At 32.4% G+C, this 20,039-nt stretch overlaps 2 protein-coding genes across 4 annotated transcripts; one reads left to right on the top strand and one right to left on the bottom strand.

The window, feature by feature from the left end:
* Positions 1 to 379: 379 nt before the first annotated feature.
* LOC114181768 (putative metal-nicotianamine transporter YSL7) lies at positions 380 to 4,751 on the top strand. The gene is made up of 6 exons (XM_028068316.2): positions 380 to 1,096; positions 2,388 to 2,542; positions 2,757 to 2,854; positions 2,948 to 3,082; positions 3,172 to 3,361; positions 3,451 to 4,751. The coding sequence occupies exons 1-6, from the start codon at positions 673 to 675 to the stop codon at positions 4,552 to 4,554; spliced, it is 2,106 nt and encodes a 701-aa protein (XP_027924117.1). The 5' UTR covers positions 380 to 672; the 3' UTR covers positions 4,555 to 4,751.
* A 1,677-nt stretch (positions 4,752 to 6,428) lies between these two features.
* On the bottom strand, positions 6,429 to 16,230 carry RHL1 (root hair initiation protein root hairless 1 (RHL1)). 3 transcript variants are annotated; one of them, XM_028069235.2, is made up of 12 exons: positions 15,786 to 16,229; positions 14,534 to 14,644; positions 13,860 to 13,946; positions 13,519 to 13,736; positions 13,196 to 13,308; positions 12,731 to 12,918; positions 9,737 to 9,776; positions 9,606 to 9,655; positions 9,424 to 9,472; positions 7,469 to 7,503; positions 6,847 to 6,891; positions 6,429 to 6,722 (listed from the first exon to the last, which is right to left on the bottom strand). In XM_028069235.2, exons 1-12 carry the CDS (start codon positions 16,107 to 16,109, stop codon positions 6,690 to 6,692), a joined length of 1,293 nt encoding a protein of 430 aa, XP_027925036.2. In that variant the 5' UTR covers positions 16,110 to 16,229; the 3' UTR covers positions 6,429 to 6,689. The 3 variants fall into 3 exon arrangements, with proteins under 3 accessions (XP_027925036.2, XP_027925037.2, XP_085527932.1); XM_028069236.2 differs by lacking the exon at positions 7,469 to 7,503 and having other exon boundaries at positions 15,786 to 16,230; XM_085671806.1 differs by lacking the exons at positions 6,429 to 6,722; positions 6,847 to 6,891; positions 7,469 to 7,503 and adding an exon at positions 7,556 to 7,791 and having other exon boundaries at positions 15,786 to 16,230.
* Between the last annotated feature and the right edge of the window lie 3,809 nt (positions 16,231 to 20,039).

Raw genomic sequence — 20,039 nt, 5'->3', positions numbered from 1 at the left:
TTAGAAAAATAATAGTGTAATGAAATGGAAAGAAAAATATAAAAATATTATAAGAAAATTATTGGAATGTGTAAAATGTATTATTTTTATAGTTGTTTACTATGCACTTTAAATTTCTTTAAAAACCCTTGTTTTTGAATTCCTTAACTTGATTAACAAAACCTCTAAAAATAAAAACAGAAAATGCGGAAAAAGTTATTGTTAGAGGTTATATCAGAGAATTACGAAAGTCCTAGTTAAGAAAAAAAAAACATAAAAAGAAAATAAAAATAGAAGGTTTAGGATTATACGTCTCAAAAATCCAAGGATGTTGTGTACTGGTCTATTCCACCATCTAACACAGACATCTATCAAAGTTGTAGCTTTACATAATTTTTGTCTTCAAACTTCTTAGTTATCACATTCACATTTTCTCTCTCTTTCTCTTTCTCTCTCTCTGTCATCCACTAGCTGCTGATATTGATGTCTATGAGTCCATCAATAAATGCCAGTAAGTAAACCACCATGCACATTCCAACTCAACCTTTGAATAAAGGTGAAACACAGACTTTAACCTAAGACAAGAGGAGGATAGTAGTATCTAGGAAGTTTCACCATCCTTAGAGATTCCGAACTCCCAGAAAAAAAAAAGTTTTGGGATTTGAACCACTTTCGAAGGAGAATCCACAAATCATGGCTCAAAATGGAAGTGGGGATAGAGTGGTGGATAATGGTTTTGAGTCAGTGGAGCATGTAGATGAACATGATCATGGACTGAGCCAAAAGGGTAGCTTCAAACTCAAAGAGGAAGAGGTTTCTGTGGAGAGGGTGTTCCAGCATCTTCTGGTGCCATCATGGAGGAACCAATTGACTCGGAGAGCCTTTGGGGTCAGCTTTTTACTCAGCATATTGTTCAGTTTCATTGTGATGAAGCTCAACCTCACCACTGGTATTATTCCTTCTCTGAATGTCTCTGCTGGCCTTCTGGGGTTCTTCTTTGTCAAGACTTGGACCAAGTTCTTGGAAAAATCTGGCATGTTGAGACAACCCTTCACAAGACAAGAGAACACTGTCATCCAAACCTGTGTTGTGGCTTCTTCTGGCATAGCCTTTAGCGGTACCTTCTTCTTTTCACTATGCCTTTTGTGGATTTGTTTACTGTTGCCATGGTGTTGATATCTATTGTTTTTTAAATGGTTAATTGTTGTGAGTTTTGACCCTTTCTGTTCCATGGGGTGGAAAGGGTTTTTTTTTTTTTTTTTTTTCTTTTCTTTTGGAAATTAACTATGAATTTATCAAACAGTTGGATTTTTGGTGCCTTTTCAGATTCAACAGTGTGCTAATTTGTGTGGGGATTTGGATTTGGTTAATTTCTCATGTTGATCTAGTCTGTAATCTGATTCCTCTGACAGAAAACGGAATTACTTTCTCAGTGTTAAATTAAATCATTTCCTGATAAGTTTTCAAAGGAGAAAATCTTAGTAGTAATCACTTCAGTGGCTAATTGAATCAGTATAGAATCAACTGTGTTCTTTGTTTTTGGTTTTTTTTTTTAGATTTCCTAACTTTGGAGTCAACTCCATCTGTTCCACTATTTTAATAAATCTGAAGAAACTTTTTTTCCAGAATGATATCATTAGTCCTCCATCCCCCAGTCACAATCTGACTGTGAAAAGTATACTTTTCACTGTCAGACATGACCTTCTAGAATATGCTAACTGTGGAAAAGCCATGGATGACCGACAAAGGCATCAAATTTGTCCATGCTTTGAAAGAGACTTTTTCTTTGTTTTGAAATTCAGCTTATGACAATAAATTTGGAAACCTAGTTAATGTGATTGAATAAGTCTATCCTTCTACCATTTTCTACCGAATATAAGCAGAAATTCTTACTCACTTTTTCTCATCTTCCATCATTCTTTAAAAAAAGAAATTATCAATCTCGTATCATTAAATGGATTGCATCATATTTTGAAATGAAGCATAGCAAACTGTCAAATCTGGTTTAAATGTTGTGTTAGGTTTCTAGGAAAATTGGACTTCAGAACATACCGAAACTCTAGAGTGAGATGTTGATGTTATACAATACATGTGAAAGGAATCTTAGGTCCCATTAAACTAAATTTCTTCAAAAGTACTTATAGGAGAAGATTAAATAAAATAAACTTCTCTTTTGGAGAAGCTAAAACAAAATGAACTTTTATTTATTAGTTTATATATAAACTAGTTTTACCTTGTGTGAGAAGTTTATTTATTTCCCTTTCTTAACTTTTTTTATAAATGTTTAGGAAGAGATTTATCTACATAGAACTAAGTTTTTGTAATCTAGGAACACTTCTTTTTCATAGATATCATGATTAGCTCAGTTAAATGAAAATTTTCACTCTGTGATTGATTTATATGAACAGGAGGTTTCGGAAGTTACCTCTTTGGAATGAGTGAAGAAATAGCTGATCAATCCACTGATACAAGTGATTTTAAGGACCCAAGTTTAGGGTGGATTATAGCTTTTCTCTTTGTTGTTAGCTTTCTCGGCCTTTTCTCTGTTGTACCTCTCCGAAAGGTATGCCACTGGCACATTCTTGAAATATTGATTGCATTGTTCATTAATGTTCCATTTCATTCCTTATAAAAATTTGAAAATGAATCTCAGGGAGTAACTTCCCTACAAAACTTTAATTTAGAAAACCTGCTCGGTTTCATTTTTTCAATCCTTATCACTTTATTGCGTTTGCAATTAAGTTATGGCTAAGTTATGCTTCTGTTATCTGTGTTAGATTATGATCATTGACTTCAAATTGACATATCCAAGTGGTACTGCAACTGCACATCTCATCAACAGCTTCCACACTCCTCAAGGAGCCAAACTTGCAAAGTAGGCACTGTCTTTGAATCAATGTTACTAGAAGTTACTTCATAAGATGTTAGACATCCAAACTAATTTACTCTTTCTTTTGTACTCTTCCAGGAAGCAAGTGAAAATGTTGGGAAAATTCTTCAGTATGAGTTTTTTGTGGGGCTTTTTTCAATGGTTTTATACAGCTACTGACCAGTGTGGATTTCAAGCCTTCCCTTCATTGGGGCTTAAAGCATATGAAAACAGGTATGCTGTTAGATCTTCATTCTAAAAGCAAGATACTTCAAATTTTGTTCTAATCCAGAATGGCTAATCACATCTCAACTTATTTGTAGGTTTTATTTTGATTTTTCTGCAATCTATGTTGGAGTTGGAATGATTTGCCCTTATATCATAAATATATCAGTGCTTCTTGGGGGAATTCTTTCTTGGGGAATAATGTGGCCTATCATAAAAACCAAAGAGGGTCATTGGTATGACAAAGGCCTTGGTGAAGGCAACCTTCATGGCATCCAAGGTTATAGGGTAAGTTCATTGATATAAATTACCACAATTTCTTACATTCTTTCCAATGTCTATCAGTTAAACAAATTTACCTTGTACCTTGAATTCAGGTATTTATAGCCATTGCCTTGATCCTAGGAGATGGTTTATATAACTTTGTAAAAGTGATAACTCATACCCTCTGGGGGTTGTATCATCAAATCCGAGAGAGACAACGGGAGAATGTACTTCCAGTTGCAGATCAAGATTCCCCCTCAAATCCTGAGCTATCTTATGATGATCGCCGCCGCACCCAACTTTTCCTTAAAGATCAAATTCCCACATGGTTTGCAATTGCAGGTTATGTTGCTATTGCTGCCATCTCAACAGCCACACTGCCACACATCTTCCACCAGCTAAAATGGTACTACATAATTGTTATCTATCTGGTTGCTCCCACCTTAGCATTTTGCAATGCTTATGGTTGTGGACTAACTGACTGGTCCCTTGCATCCACTTATGGAAAGCTGGCCATCTTCACGATCGGAGCGTGGGCCGGCGCCACACGAGGTGGAGTTCTCGCCGGCCTAGCCGCCTGTGGAGTGATGATGAACATCGTTGCCACAGCCTCAGACCTGATGCAGGATTTTAAGACCGGCTACCTTACACTGGCTTCACCACGCTCCATGTTTGTGAGCCAACTAATCGGCACAACAATGGGTTGTGTGATTTCTCCTTCTGTGTTTTGGATTTTCTACAAAGCTTTTCCTGATCTTGGGAAGCCTACAAGTGAATATCCTGCCCCATATGCAATCATATACCGTAATATGGCCATATTGGGGGTGCAAGGTTTTGGCTCTCTACCAAAAAACTGCCTCTTGCTTTGTTGCATATTCTTTGCTGCAGCAGTTGTGATAAACTTGTTCAAAGATTTTCTTGGCAAGAAAGGGAAGTTTGTTCCACTTCCAATGGCCATGGCAATACCCTTCTACATAGGGCCATACTTTGCCATTGACATGTGTGTTGGAAGTCTTATATTGTATGTGTGGGAAAGGATTAACAAAGCTAAAGCAGATGCATTTGCACCAGCTGTGGCTTCTGGTTTGATATGTGGGGATGGAATATGGACTCTTCCTGCTTCAATACTTGCCCTTGCAGGAGTTAAGCCACCAATTTGTATGAGGTTCTTGTCCAGAGCAACAAATTCCAAGGTTGACACTTTCTTAGGGAGTTAAGGTCTTGTTTGGTGTCTTGTGAAAAGTGTCTGGTTTGTAAATCTGAAACATTGTGGTTTTAAACTTTTGCAGCCATATAGTTGATCAAAACAACAGTAGAAGGAAAAATTAGTGTGTATTTAAATGTCAGAAAGAAAGAGTATATGTTTAGATTGCATTTGTTTAATATGAAGCTCCCAAAACATGTCCATTTCGAATATGCTTCCTCTGAGCATGCCATGTTTTTTGTTATGTATCACCAAAGTTTTAAATTGGTGTTACAGTTGCAGTGTCATTGAGATGTTTAGTGTTGCAGAAAACTGCTGACAAATGTGGCTACAAGTGCCTATGAAGCAGAGACTCAAAAAATCTTAAGATTAGGTTATACATAAAATAATATCATTAATAAAGAGATTTTTATCAAAAATAACTATTGTTGATTATCTTTTAAAAGTTTGCCTATTACTTAGTGTTACGTGGATAACTTTCCTCTCCTTCTAAGTGCTAAGTGGTCTTTCCACTTGATGAGTTTTTGTTCTTTCAACTAATAACTAATTAACAATAACTCAAAAGATCATTAGTGTGAAATGATTGCAATCTTGACTGAGTTTTGGTTTATCACAACTAGCATCTTCTATGGAAAGAAACCTCCACTGCATGATTTCATGAAATCCTTAAATTTTCATATATAAAATACTCAAACTTCAAAACTTTTATAAGAAAATTAGTGGAAAAATACTTTGTTGTGCAAAGTATTAACCAACTAGTCAATAATTAATTTTCATTGAAACCCTGCTTTCAATATGACAGATTTGCAACAAAAAAAAAGTTTTTAATAAATGATATTTTAACATTTTGCAGAATTTGTTATTTTAAAGGAATTAAATGTACATTATTGATAATTTGGGATGATCAGAATATGACCAAACTGACTTAATTAATTCCTTTACTATGGATGATAGAAGAATAGGAAAATTCATGGATTGTTGAGTTCCAATTACCTGAGTTTAATTTGACTCAAATAAAACCTTATCAGGTTTTGTTTTTATTTGACTAAAAGACGTGGCCATGAACCGCGATGCAACACCTTTTTTGAAGATGAACTATGCAGACAAACTTGACTTCTGGATCCTTTCCCTAATTGAGAATAATTTATTGTGATGCCATATAAGAACAATGCTAAAAATTGATGGGTTTCTGATTTAGGTAAGACACTGTTTATTAAACTTTGGCTTACTGAGGAAGTGACCATATGATTAAATTATTATATGAAGCTTTCAAAATGACATTTGAATAAAAGAGTCCATCTCCATTTTTTTTCAAATTTTTAACTCTTTGTGGACAATTATAGTTAACTCTTCAATGATTTGGGCAAAAGATAGAGCAAAGCACCATGATAAATTCATTTTTTCATGAACATGACATTAAAATAAAAGTAAACATACATGTGATACTAGCAGAAATAATTATATTAATACAACATATTTTATTTTCTTTAACATTGAAATCAATATATTTGTGTTTAACAACTTTCTAAAAAATATTCGCATTTTAACAAATTTTACTCATAATTTTTCAAAAGTTTATTCTTAATTGATTCTTGATGGAAAAAAAAGAAACAAGGGTTATGAAGTGAGAAAATTGTGTACAAACTGAGGTCAGTCATCAATTCTAAAATCATTTCTTAATTCAAGTCAAGAACAGGGAACCAACCTGGTTCACTCATTCATTTTTTTATTCCCATCAAGTTCCTTTCAAAAGTCAATAAAACATGTGAGTTTGATTTTACATAGATTCTCCCTAATCACGTTAAAATAATTATGTGAATTTACTAATGACAAAAAATAATTTGTCAAAATCTACTACTAATGACATCACTTTAAAATTGATTGGAATATATCAAATGACTCCCAACTGAGATAAAGAGTTAAATGACATCACTTTCAACAGTTATACATTAAACATATTTTATTCTCTCTTCCTCATAACCTCATGGTATTGGTATTATACCTATTCTCATAATTCTATCAAAACCATATGGTAGGCAAATCCAAGTTGTCACGCTCTTAGTGACAGAAATAAAGGGTATCATCACATCACTTGCATGACCTTGCCTTGTCATTTCTTGTGCCTGGCAACCGCAACTTAGATTATGGTCAAGCAGTCCAGTCTTCATCACTTCCATTATCCTGAAAAAAGAATATTATAAGCACAAAAGTTATATAGATAGGCCCATGCCTTTTATGAAACTATAAGATTGTGCAGGTACATGCATCCATGTGAGTAGAGGCATGTGTAAGGTTAGGAAAATACCTGTGAAGCATTTGAAAATTCTTCAATGTTATCATCATCTTCATCCTACATTATCATGTAAATATGAAACTAGTGGTTCAAAGAGATCTGTAAAACTGATGCCAAGTTTCCTATTTGTTAAGATATTTCAGAGCATCAAGTGATCATATTGGGGTGATTGATGCTCATTCAAATTTCAGAGATACCAGATGAAAATATCAATGGAACTATATGGATACTTATACGCTTATGGCACAAACCAATGCCAGTCTAAAATTGGAATATCTCTGGTGAAACCAATGATACGTGAAAAAGGAAAAAATAAATAAAACGGAAGTATAGAATTATCAGGGGATGAAATTGAACAATGATATTGACTTCAATATTTGTACAAATCAGACCAGGAGTGATCCAAGAAGCCTATATTGAAGTACATAAGTTTAAATAGTGAAAGCAATTGCAAATAAACAGTGAGAAGACAAATTAGTGCTACCAATTTTGAAAGCAAAGCTGATCCCTTGAAAAAATGGATAAAGGGTTGGAAAATTACTTCCCAATCAGTAGCCGGGTTAAAGAAAATTCAATCACTAAAAGCTATGGAGTTTCAAGAATGAGATTAAAAAAAAAAAAAAAAAAAACTTACACCGGATTGCTTTGTTTTCGCCTTGATATTCTTACCTGGAAAATTAACATGCATGGTAAGTTTGCCGAAGTTCTAGTTATGCAACAGCTTCTTTTTAAGACCAGCTTTAAATGGATATTGGTAGTTATATGAAAAAGAATGTAGCTGGATATAAATTATCTACAACATTTAGACAGACACTACAACAATTAGAAAATCATGAAATAATCCTTCGTTTCCTCCATTGATTTCATTATATGCTGGCAGAATCCCATCACAAAGCAAGCGTAATGATATATCAGTTCGACAGCATCAACCGGGCCCACGTCAAAATGAAACTCTAACTACAATACAAAGTCTTAAATCAATGATTATTTAAAATATTAATCTAGAACTTATCATTACTCAATCATTATATTGCTAACAAATTGATTATTTTTGTTGAACAAAGAATTTACTGAGAAAGAAGATAGCAAGAGACTAAGCACGTGAAACACGTATTACAATACAACAATAATCACATTGAAAGACCTGCCAAAGACAACCTCTTAAAAAGACCTTTGGAGAACTCTGTTCCAAAGGTGACAATAGACTAGCGAAATTTGTAACATTTCTTTCCAACCAAACAAATGCAAATTGAAAAGATTGCCAATTCTTTTAGCCTCTCTTTGGAACCAAAATCTCTTCCTTGGACAAATCCAACCTTCAATATTGCCTATGTTAAATATATGATTTGATTGGACGAAGCATATTAAAGATTGATGGTCACTTTCGCATAGAGAAAGTCAATTCCGGAAAGTATATTCTAGCTTTGCCATTATTTACTTTGGCACCTTCAGCAACCTACTAGTTGTTGACATGTTAACTAAGTCTTTCAAGAGTTCTTTTATTGATGACACTTGTAACAAGTTTGTTTCATATTGTACATAACTTCCAACCTGAGAAGAGGGTCAAAGATATGATTTGATTATGTTAGAAATATGATTGATTACATTAAATAGGAAGATATGATTTGATTTTATAAATATTTTTCTATGAAATCATATTGTATCTCCCGATTCAATGTAATCAAATCATATCTTTAACATAATCAAATTATATCTCTAATACTTTTCCTCGAATTGGAGCATATGTACTGTATGAAACGAGCCTGTTAAAAATAGTCACAGATCACAACAAATGCCGGAAAACAAAAACTACTTAGAAGACACCACGGCTGCTAAAAAGTAAAATTATCGGAGGGCACGACAACTACCAGAAAACAAAAATGCTCAAAGGACACGACAACTGCGGAAGAGAATGCTCGGAGGACACAGTAGCTACCAAAAAACAAAATGCGATGACTGACTGCTAGGGAGCAAACAATGCTCAGAGGGCACGATGACGGTTGGAGAACAAAAACAGTTATTACAAAGCAAGGCAATACTAGTGGTGGCATATTCCTGCCAGAACAAGCAAGCACACTAAAAATACTCGCCGAGAAAACATCTACGATGAACAATTATGCCACCTAGAAAAAGCTAGCCAGAAAAAAGTTGCAGACAGTGAACAGTGTATCCGTCATGAACAGTTTAAGAAGAAAAAAACAGTAACAGAACAACACACATGGTTTTTAAGCTTTACACCTCACAAGGAAAACACAAATTTTGGTTCCTTCTCATTAGGCTCTTGATACCATGTTGAAAGGATTAGTGACAAAAATAGGTTATAGAAAATGATAAGACTCTTGTACCATGTTGAGAAGAGAAAAACTGAGAAGAACATGATAAATTTGATGTGTTGTATTAACACGAGTATTATAATTTATAATGAAGAAAAGATACAACAATAAGGAACAAAATCAATATGTAATAATGGAAAGATTTTTCTATCAAATCATACCTTCCTATTTAATGTAATCAAATGATGTCTCTAACAGCTGATAAATTTAATGAGTTATCATTAGAAGACATGTAGTAAAAAGGAAGAATACTCACCAGTAGTTTTGTCCTTGGCCTTTCTTCCCCTTTTCTTGGGTCCTTCATCCTACAACAATAGGCAATAACTCAGCATGTATCCTATTTCAATATGAAATGATTATAACCAATTAAGGAAGATTCTTATTCCCAGTTGAGGAGGAGAAAGGGATTCAATAAATTCAGAAAAAAGAAAATTCAACCAGATCAATCTTTCGTTTTGAACCAGCAGGCTGCAACTTTTGGCCAGAAGCTGAAAAACACCAATAATTTTTGTTATTCAATTATCATAATATTGCCTGTGATAATGTAAAAGAAACTAGGAAAGTAAAACCTTTTGATGATGGAGATTTCCTTGAATTTCTTGTAGTCTTCTGAAAAATATAAGATTTTTGTAAGAATCAATTTGACCAGTGTTTAGCCATACCAGGCATGATATATATGATTCAGAACAGTTTATATTAAAAAGGTAAAATCATTTAAAATTAGGGTCTCCTAAGTCATGAAGAAGTACTTCGTAGATTTAGATAACCATGAACCATTTTTCTATTCTTAGAAAGGATTAATCAAAGAGATCACACAAATAACAATAGCTCAGTCAATGATGCGAAAGTTATTATTTTGCATAATCACAGCCATTTGATAACAGGTGTTGTTTAACAAATTTGGGACAGAATGGGAAGATTCCCAAAGCAACATAAGTTGCAAAATGCCAGTGGCTCAACCCAAGCTCTTAATTTAAGTTTCAAAGTTTACAAGAGATTATTAAAAGCAGCATTTATAAACCATGCCAGACAGTGGACTGGCAATACTTCTGGTTCTGGTTCAACCATTTAAATTGCTTGGTTGAACTGGATGAAGAGCCATAGAAACAATCCTCATGCAACAACGTATGTGCGTGTGATGGTTTAGCCACTCAAAGTTCATTCTTTTTAAATACTTCCATCTAGCACATCTTGAATGCAGAGCAAACAGCTCTTTTATCCAAGAAAATCTAAAAGCAAACCAGATTGTGTAAATCAGCGAGTTCAACCAGTTATTATTGACAGGTTTTGGCCAGTCCAAAGTGGACCCAATCTTGAACTCGGCTAACCATAACTGACCACGTGTTGGCTTCACAAACAAACTAACATTCTGTTCAGACTTTACTTAAAACAAATAAGCAGGAAACCAACAACACCCATTCCCACTTAGAAGCACTGCGCACTGATATGTATATGTATTGCAACATAAGCTGTGAGGCCAGATATTCCAAAAATGGAAAAGTACCAGTTTGTACCGATAAATGTTTGGCATTCCTAGATTCCTATCATACCCAACCATTATCCTCCAATTTCCTACTATGATTTTATAAATTTACGCATGTTTGACATTCCTATCCAAGGATTATCATCAAATTTTCCATTATGTATTTAGAAATTTAAAACATTTGGAATACAAATCCAATACTTTAAATAGGAATCAAATTATGTTAGATCTATCTTTTCCTCTATACCCTTAAGGCTATATCAAATATTAAGCAATTATATAGATCAAATACTTCATTTGAACAGGACTAATATTTTGTGGCATTCTAGCATGTGTTGTAAAAATATATTAATAATTCTTGAACATATTAAAATGGGGGAGATATTGTGATATGACCAAAGTAAATACATCTAACTATTAGCTCTTTTGTTATGATTAACAGGGGTGTAAGCAGGTTGCACCCAACTCTGAGAAACCGCCCAACTCAACTACATTTTTGTGACTTAGGTTGGTTTTATTTAGTACACCCAATTAGAATTGGGATAGGTAACAGGTTCATGAATTTCAAACTCGATGAACTTGACCCAACCTAACCACATAAAAAATATTGAATAAAAAGCATTATTTATATAATAATTTTATATTTTATCATGATAAGTATTGTCGAAATATTTTAGGAAACTTTAGATTTTATTCCTATTGGTTATATACTGCAAATTGCTCTCATATATCATTGATGTGAGATCTCTAAAATATCTTCTCATGTTGAAGTATATAATCTCGGACGTAGAACTAGATATTTGAGGTGGTATGATAGTGGAGGACGCTATAGGCCCAACGAACAATAAACCTAACTAGGATATGCTCTAAATGACTTTGATCCCATTTTAAGAAGTGGACTTTAAGCACAACTCACCCTCTACTGCAGCAACAGATGGAAGATAAAGTGGATTAGAGATGATTCTAGTGGTTTGGATCAGCTGATTTGTGAAGAAAAAAAGAAAAGGGACCGGATGAAATCCTTTTTCCCACCAATGAGTAAAGATTTGCATGCATATAATCGATTGCATAATCTCATGTGCACAAAATATGTATTTTGTTGTCTTTTTCGTGTACATAATCAATCATGTGTGGTTTTTTTTCCATTTTTCTATTATAATAATAATAATAATAATAATAATAATAATAATAAATAATATTAAAAGCAGTAAAATGTTATTAATAACAAATAAAATCATCTCACTTTCCTTTCTAATTTTCTTCCATTTTATCCTTTTCCACTCCCTAACTTTCTACCACCTCATCCAGAGTGTAAGGTTTATCAAATATTGGCAATGCATCAAAAAATCATCAGTTCATATTGAATGCATTTATATTAATCTCAGTCCCACCGATATCTATACCCAGAATAATTACAATGCCCCAATATAGTAAGTAGGTACGTCATTGAATCTTCTTAAAAATAACAGTAAAACTATATCAAAAGGAGAAAGCATTTGAAGAATGTTGGACCCCATGGTAAAAAGCAGGATTTCAGTTTAAACCTCCAATACAAGATCAAATAGTATCGTAGCCTAATGACTAGCAAGAGATCAAAATAACCCATCCCATAGATAGTAAACATACAACTTCAAAGCATCATCACACATCTTATATGCTATTTTACCATAATTTTAGTACGTTTATATTATGAAATAAGAGGAACCTAATATTGACTTGTAAGGTACTGGTACAGCTAACTAGGTGTGGGTGAAGAAAGAAAAAGAATGTAAGACAGTGTGAATCTTAGCTATGACACTCTTGGAAAGAATTCCTCCAGAGGAAAGTATAAGATACAACTCAGGGAAACTTGAGAGACCTCTATCCCCAGAACAAACTCCAATTGCAAGTTACAACAGAGTTGGGTCTCTCTAACTCAGCCCCTTCGGACCTTCTACAGAGGAATTTATTAACTGGGGGACTAATGCATGCATACAAATATTATATATTTATAAAATGAATAAGGGATGAACAAACAATTTAACATTGTTCTTCGAAGCTAGTAGTGCTGGGTCTGATTCAAACAGTTTCAAAAGCTTACATTTTCTTCCACTTTCTTGAATAATGTGGATATAGTAGCCTGGACAAGTGAACCACGATTACTGGACTTAACTTTAGTAGATGCACTGACTGAAGCAGATTGAGACACAGACTCATTATTTTCCTGTTTGAGTGGATGTACCGGTGCATCATCCTCATTATCAAGGTCAAAAACTACAGTTTTTTTCTGTATCTGTGAATTAAGGAATATAAAATACAAACTCAATGATAATATAAAATATATTAAGATCAATCGACTTACCAATTCCAGGTGGCCAGGTGATCAAAAGGAAAACTAAAGTTGAACACAACCATCCAACCAACTATTAAAGCATATGGGCTAGTTTGGTATAGCCTTGGAAATGATATCAAAATACAAGGACGAGGTTTATATAATTGCTTGAAAAAACACATATAAGATTTTTCACCCACAATTTTAAGGGTATACTAGACTGAATAAGGATATTTGAGCTATTATGATTGTTTACAGCAGTATCAACTTCTTCCACTTTCTCTTCATGATCAGAAAGGTCAGGGCTGTTTTCACCAGAATCATCACCGGACGAAATCTCAGCAAATCTGGTCCAACAAAAGAACTAAATGAATAGAAATTTCAGTCAAGATTTGCTACAAGTTTTACTCGTGTCAGATATTAGAATGATCAAACAAAAACAGAAACTGAATTTTTGGGCAAATAATGCTTGCTTAACATAACACAGCAATTCTTCTTGTAACTTTGTAGCTGTAAATTGCACAGGTTGCGTAAATCAATATAGAAGAGGCTAATACTTATATGATTTTCCTGCAGTTCTTGTTGAGTGCCGGGATGGACCCGATTCCTTTATATCTTCTAAATTTATTTCACTCTCAGACAATTCATTTTCAGAGGGTGTCTTTGGTGACTCTGGTTCTGCATGTTGAATCCTGGTTCTAGGAACCCCTTGATTGACTACAGAAGCTGCACCTGCACCGGCACCCCCTTTAAAGTCATATTCAGCTTGATGACCCTGAAATAGATCATTTGCAGAGTAGATAACAAAAATGGACTCCATTTTCTCTTCAGGCCAAACAAGGAAAACAAGAGTTGCTTCTTATGATCAGACAACTATTATATTGTAACAACTTCTAACCTCATAGAATTCCTTAGGAAAATCCAGTTTGGCTTCTTCAGGGTTTTCCTCTTTCTTCCCAATCCACCATGCATCCGAAAATACAATCTAATAAAATCAAGATATTTCTGATGAGGAACATACGTACCCAAAAGGTGCAATTCTAGAAGATACAAATGAGTAAATGAAGAAGAAAAAGGAAATGCATAAAATTTTTATTCTTATACCTACAAGAAGTCAAAAGAAGACACAAAAAGGGAAGAATACATGTGTTGATAGATATATAGACACAATTATATTTCAAAAGAGAAATGGATCCGCTATGAACATTAACTCTAATATCATAAATGCAGGAATTAAAACTGCGTTATGCATGAAATGGGAATTATGACAGCACTAACTCAAGTTTGTTTTTAAAAAGTCAATGCATTTTTTCATCCATCATCCATAATATGAATTCTTTGGAGCCCCTGCCTTCAGATATCAAGAATGTAACAAGAAAGAAAGTATGTTTACTATACCCCAATTACCCAATATAAAATTATGAAATGAAAAGGGTATGATAGGCCAGTATGCACAAGGAACTTCTTTGACTAAGCATTTATAAGTTTCCTTGTAATTAAACAATAATCAATATCTAAAAAGCAAAAAAAAAAAAAAAAAAAAAAGCAACCAGGGAGGATAAAAAAACCAACCATGTTATCAAAATAGTCCTCACACATTACACTCTTTCCACCTTTAGGGAACTGTAGAGTCAAGTATCTGTTCTTTGGATATACAATGGTCCCAAATAGCTTCATTTGACCCTGAAAAGTGAAAGTGAAAATGCATCTTGTCAGTTACCAATAAAAAACACAGTACCAAATCAAAAGTCTTAAAATGCTCCAAAATTTGAAAGAAAAAATGATAGATGTATAAAAGAAGACACTTCCTCTCTTGATTTCCACTCTCATCAACAAGATTTTCACCCAACCGGTTATCAATAATAATGATGCTGAACCAGACTTGTGAACTACAACAACTAGCCACTTAAGTTCAGCTGAGTTAGTCAGATGCAATGCAATAAGATATGAGAGGCAAGAAACTAGGGCCGGGTAAGAACTTGTAGGTCAAGGCAGCTACACCCAAGTGAAGAGAATGCATGAGGTGAGTCTTAGTGAGAATTAAGAGGTGATAGAGGGAAGGAGGGGATGAGGTAATTTGTATCTAAAGTATACACTCTTCTCTCTAACTTTTCTCTTAAATTCTTCCTACTCTACTTATTACTACTTTTCCTTAGATCGTTGAGTATTCTATGTCTGATAACATTCGTCTGTTATTAGTCCCGGAATTATCATGTTATGGTTTCAGTCGATACAGTCACTAATAGCAAGAACAATGATTGGTAGAGCCCTTAAAACTTTACTAAGGTTTTCTTTAAAGGTTGTCCTTAACTTCTGCTTATGAGCTGCCATTCGCATACACCAAATCCACTATGACTAACAGTCATTCAAGCATATAAGCTTCATGTTCACAGGTTCATGATAAATCCCCTTCCTTAACATTTCTCCAAATAAGCCCATCAAGACCAGGAGAATACCAAAGCAACAGTTGAAACAACCAGAGTTACACTTGCAATCATGTTTAGTTTGAGAAAATGTTCACTTCGTTTATTTACTATCTTCACTTTTTATTACAAAAATACAACTCAGCTTTCACTTTATTTTTGTTTCCAAATGTTCATATGGCAAATAGTAAAAAAGATCCTCGCTTAAACTTTTTATTGTTTCCTGTCTTCACTGTTTCCCAAAATAAAACACATTCTATCAAACTAAACGAGACCCAAATTACATTAAGTAAAAAAACAATTCCAGATTCCTCAACCCAGTTCCTGAAACGCAAAACCAAGCCAACCCCACAAAACCCCAACTTGTATTCAAAATCACAAACACCAGATCAAAAACCCACCTGGGGGAAATCGAGGTAGAGAACAGGGTTTTTGGTTCCCAAATCCTTAAGGTCACCGATCTTGCCACCAGCAAGGGGAGCAATTAGCCCCGGGAAAGAGAAGAGATACCTGCTGCTCTTCCTCTGAGACTTCTTGATGATGTCTTTGCCGTGGTGCTTGGCCACGACGGAGGAAGGTTTGAGTAGAACGGAACTGCTAGCAGGGGTCTCCGAGAGAATGTTGTTGGAAAAGGCCAAGGATTTGAGCTTCTTGCGCTCCAACGTTTCTGGGTTTATGACTTCAGTGTCTTCTTCTTCCTTCTTCTTAGCCTTCCCTCGCGCCATTAAAGGGTCAAGTTCGTTCGCTTCTTCAGTGGTCTCTTCTGCCTCTGCTCCTGCTATGCTCTGTTACACGCGGGAACAGGGGAACTTCGTTTTTGGTGGGTGTATTCCTGCGCAAGAACAAATTGCACATTTTATTTTATTTTGTTTAATCGATATTTTGTTCTTTTGAAAAGAAAAAAAAAATCCTTGAAACATGTTTTTCATGTAACTTCTAATAAAATAATTTAGTTAAATAAGTATAGTTATGTATAGGTTTTAGTTTAGAATCGAAAAACATTACTAAAATGTTAATTTATAATTACATAAACTATTTTAGCTAATAATAAAATAAAATAGAAAAGTTATTTATGCTCTTATGTTTGCTTTTGGCACGAGGATAGACTAACTCTTTTACTTTCACGAAGTAGAAATTATCTGTGCTAAAGGATTTGAGAGAAAATTGAATATTCTCGTCTTTCTATAAATGAAGAGATGAGGAGAGAAAATAGTTTGGCATCTATATTTTTACTTCAGTACAAAATTCTTTTTTTAAATTTTAATAGTAATAATATTATTGTGAAATTAAAACTATTAAAAAAATAATGATAATAATAAAAATTATAATTAAAGATTCTGGTAATTAATAATAATTATTATTATTATATTATCTATAATTATAAAGAGATTTTCTTTTTTGTATTCACATTTCATAATTCCAATTTCACCAATTATTTGTTAAATTTTTAAAAATTAATTGTTACTTTTACAAATTTTTATAAAATTATTTATTTATCTCCTTTCTTTTCTTTTCTTTCTTATTCATTAATAGTTATTTTTTCATATTTTCTCCATACATTTCACTTTACTTTTAATAAATCTAATTTTATTTTGTTTATTAACTTAATAACATTACAATATCATCAACTATTAATATAATATCATTCATATTCAACAAATGTATATACACAGTAACGCCTGTCTTTACACTAGTAATAATAATAATAATTACAAATTTTTTATATTAATTTTAATTATAGGATAAAATTGAAATCTAACCCTTATATCTATTTAAACATTTTTGTTATGTATCACGGACATTATATCATTTACGAATTTTATCTTTAAATCTCTTTGATTTTCCTTTTTTATCCTTAAAAAAAACAACTTTATTTTTTCTTGTATATTCTCTCAAATTCATTCTTTTTTCCTCACGTTCATCTTTGAAAACATTGTTTGCTCAAATATTAAACTGACAGTTTAAAAAACGTGAATAAAATGAAATAAGAAAGATACTAAAATCACTATTAAGAGTAATAAACTTTTTGAAAATTTATTAAAAATGAAATTGATAATAGGTTCAATTGTTTGAACTATTTTTTTAGAAGAAAAAAAATAGTTTTAATAAAAAAAATTACGTATTGTAGTTTTGTGTAAACTTATTTAAAAACCATACAAAAAAAGTTTTTAAAAGAATGAAATTTTAAATAACAATTACAAATATGTATTTATGATTTTTGTTGGATAAAATTATAAGACTCCGATACAGTGATGCTAAAATAATATTGTCTCTTATTTACTGTGAAAATATAACATAAATTATGATACTACTACTAACAAAAATAAAAACATCTTTATTCACCAAGTACTACAACAAAAAATGCACATCTTGTTTGAAAAATATAAAATTATCAAACTAACAATAAAAAATAAATTCTTTAAAAAAATGACTAAGACAATTGTCTCTATAACTCTCATAACATGCATCTTTTTGGGTACTTATACTTGTACTATTATATGCTTATGCATTAAAATACAATCATCATAGGTGCCAACCACAACCACAATCACAACCACCAATATGAAAGGGAGAATTACGTATACAATCATTATAATGACAACAATTTTCATTATATTATAACTTTGAAAATATTTTTTTAAATAAAAATCATAAACTCAAACAACCATCATATAAACACATATGTTATCTCCAACTTAAGGATCTCTCTCTAACAAGTTCACACAAGACACATGATAAGCTATTTCCCAATGTTAGACCCTCTTATAGAGTTTAGAGCCCTTCGCTTTCTAAAAACTAAACAAATATCAGGTTTCCAACTTCAACTCACGAACGTAGCTTACCTCCCATTCCATTCGTTCACCACAAGAGTTAGAACTCTTTACTACTCCTAGAGTCTTATGAACATAATTCACTCCCCACTGCTCTCTCAGAGACTTACTAGCAAAGTTCACCAGTTGAACCACCACATGGAGTTTACCAGTCATTCACTAAACCCTTCCTATTCACCACTAGATACTGATATGGTATACACAGCTCACCAAAAGCCTAAGACTTCACCTTTTGCTATGAGACACACACAATCTATCAACAATCATCCCCTGTCTATACAGGGTTTCTCACACAACATCAATACACCACCAAAACTCGTTATACATTCACAAATAAGATATAAAAACAAATTAAGACATGTTAATGTTAGAAAGTGGACTTTAAGCCTAACTCAACCACATAAAATTGACTTGTAAGGTTAAGTTTGCACCTACTTATATATTTGTGAATTGACCTTATCTTTGTTGATATGAGCCTTCCAACACACCCCTTACGTCAAGGTATATATATCTCGACATGGGACTAGACATCCGATAGTATCCAACAAACAACAAATCTTGTTAAAATATATTCTAACTATGACTCTGATACCAATTTAAGAAGTGAACTTTATTCTTAAATCAATCTCACAAAATCAGTTTATAAGATGAGGCTTACACCCACTTATATAATGTAAATTAGTCTTATATTTAATCATTGTATAATTCCTAACACACACTTTCATGGCAAGGTATATCTCGAACATGAGATTAAACATTAACAAATAATCTCGTAATAACCCGATTGTTAATAAAACAATAAACCCATAAAAATTATTTTTGTTTTTAACTATCTTTTAGGTGCTTATAATTTAATAATAGTTATCAATATTTAAAATATTCAATTTTTTTATCAAAAGAGATTTACGTAAATGATTTTGATACTAACCATATTTTCATGTATCACCTCATTTCATTTGTTATTATTAGAACATTTGCATTCTAAACTTGTTTTGGACAAAAGAAATAAGAAAATACAATCATAAACAATGGAATGATATTAATGTAATAAATTCATTTATTTTTATTAAAACTGATTTTTTTCTTCCAATAAAAAACAAACATGCTCTTTAATTATAATTTAATTTATACATATTTATAATTTAAATTATAATATTGGTATGTATCGATTTATTTAAACATAGAAAAAATTATAGTCATATTTATTTTATTTTATTTTTAATATATATATATATATATATATATATATATATATATATATATTCATTCTAAATTTTAAATATGATTTTTTCGGTTTGCCGACGTTCACGTAATTTAAATATGTTTTTGGTCCCTTAACTTTTTGTGAATTTTGAAATTAGTCTATTTTGAAACTTTGGACCAATTTAGTCCTTCATCTTTTGGAATACATGGATTCAGTCATTTTAATCAAATTTTTGCTTTAATATTAAGTCAAATACTATTATGAAACACGCTTAAAATGTCAAATAAATTTAACAAAATTTGATTAAAAGGACTAAATCCACGTATTTCAAAAGATGAAGGACTAAATTGGTTCAAAGTTTCAAAATAGACTAATTCCAAAATTCATTGAAAATTAAGGGACCAAAAACATATTTAACCCTTATTATTATTATTATTATTATTATTATATATATATATATATATATATATATATATATATATATATATATATATATATATAACTTTTTGTGAAAGTTAAGTTATACCTTATATTTTTGTACTCTTTTAATGTTTATGGAAAAACATGTTGAGAAAAATCCTAAGATTAATATTACGTATATAATATTAGAAACCGCTTTA

The sequence above is a fragment of the Vigna unguiculata genome, chromosome 4 (assembly GCF_037176805.1).
Source record: "Vigna unguiculata cultivar grain cowpea cultivar isolate G323 ecotype 2 chromosome 4, ASM3717680v1, whole genome shotgun sequence".
Lineage (NCBI taxonomy): Eukaryota > Viridiplantae > Streptophyta > Magnoliopsida > Fabales > Fabaceae > Vigna > Vigna unguiculata.
This window is presented reverse-complemented; position numbering and strand designations above follow the sequence as displayed.

What these genes read in the sequence shown, in the direction of transcription:
- LOC114181768 (XM_028068316.2), top strand. Translation starts at nt 673, where the DNA reads ATGGCTCAAAATGGAAGTGGGGATAGAGTGGTGGATAATGGTTTTGAG. An exon ending in TTCTGGCATAGCCTTTAGCG is followed by an intron (nt 1,097 to 2,387) that starts GTACCTTCTTCT and finishes TTATATGAACAG; the next exon opens with GAGGTTTCGGAAGTTACCTC. An exon ending in ATGGCATCCAAGGTTATAGG is followed by an intron (nt 3,362 to 3,450) that starts GTAAGTTCATTG and finishes CCTTGAATTCAG; the next exon opens with GTATTTATAGCCATTGCCTT.
- RHL1 (XM_028069235.2), bottom strand. Translation starts at nt 16,109, where the DNA reads ATGGCGCGAGGGAAGGCTAAGAAGAAGGAAGAAGAAGACACTGAAGTC. An exon ending in TCAAGAAAGTGGAAGAAAAT is followed by an intron (nt 9,777 to 12,730) that starts GTAAGCTTTTGA and finishes TATATTTTTCAG; the next exon opens with AAGACTACAAGAAATTCAAG. An exon ending in CAAAACGAAAGATTGATCTG is followed by an intron (nt 9,473 to 9,605) that starts GTTGAATTTTCT and finishes CTATTGTTGTAG; the next exon opens with GATGAAGGACCCAAGAAAAG.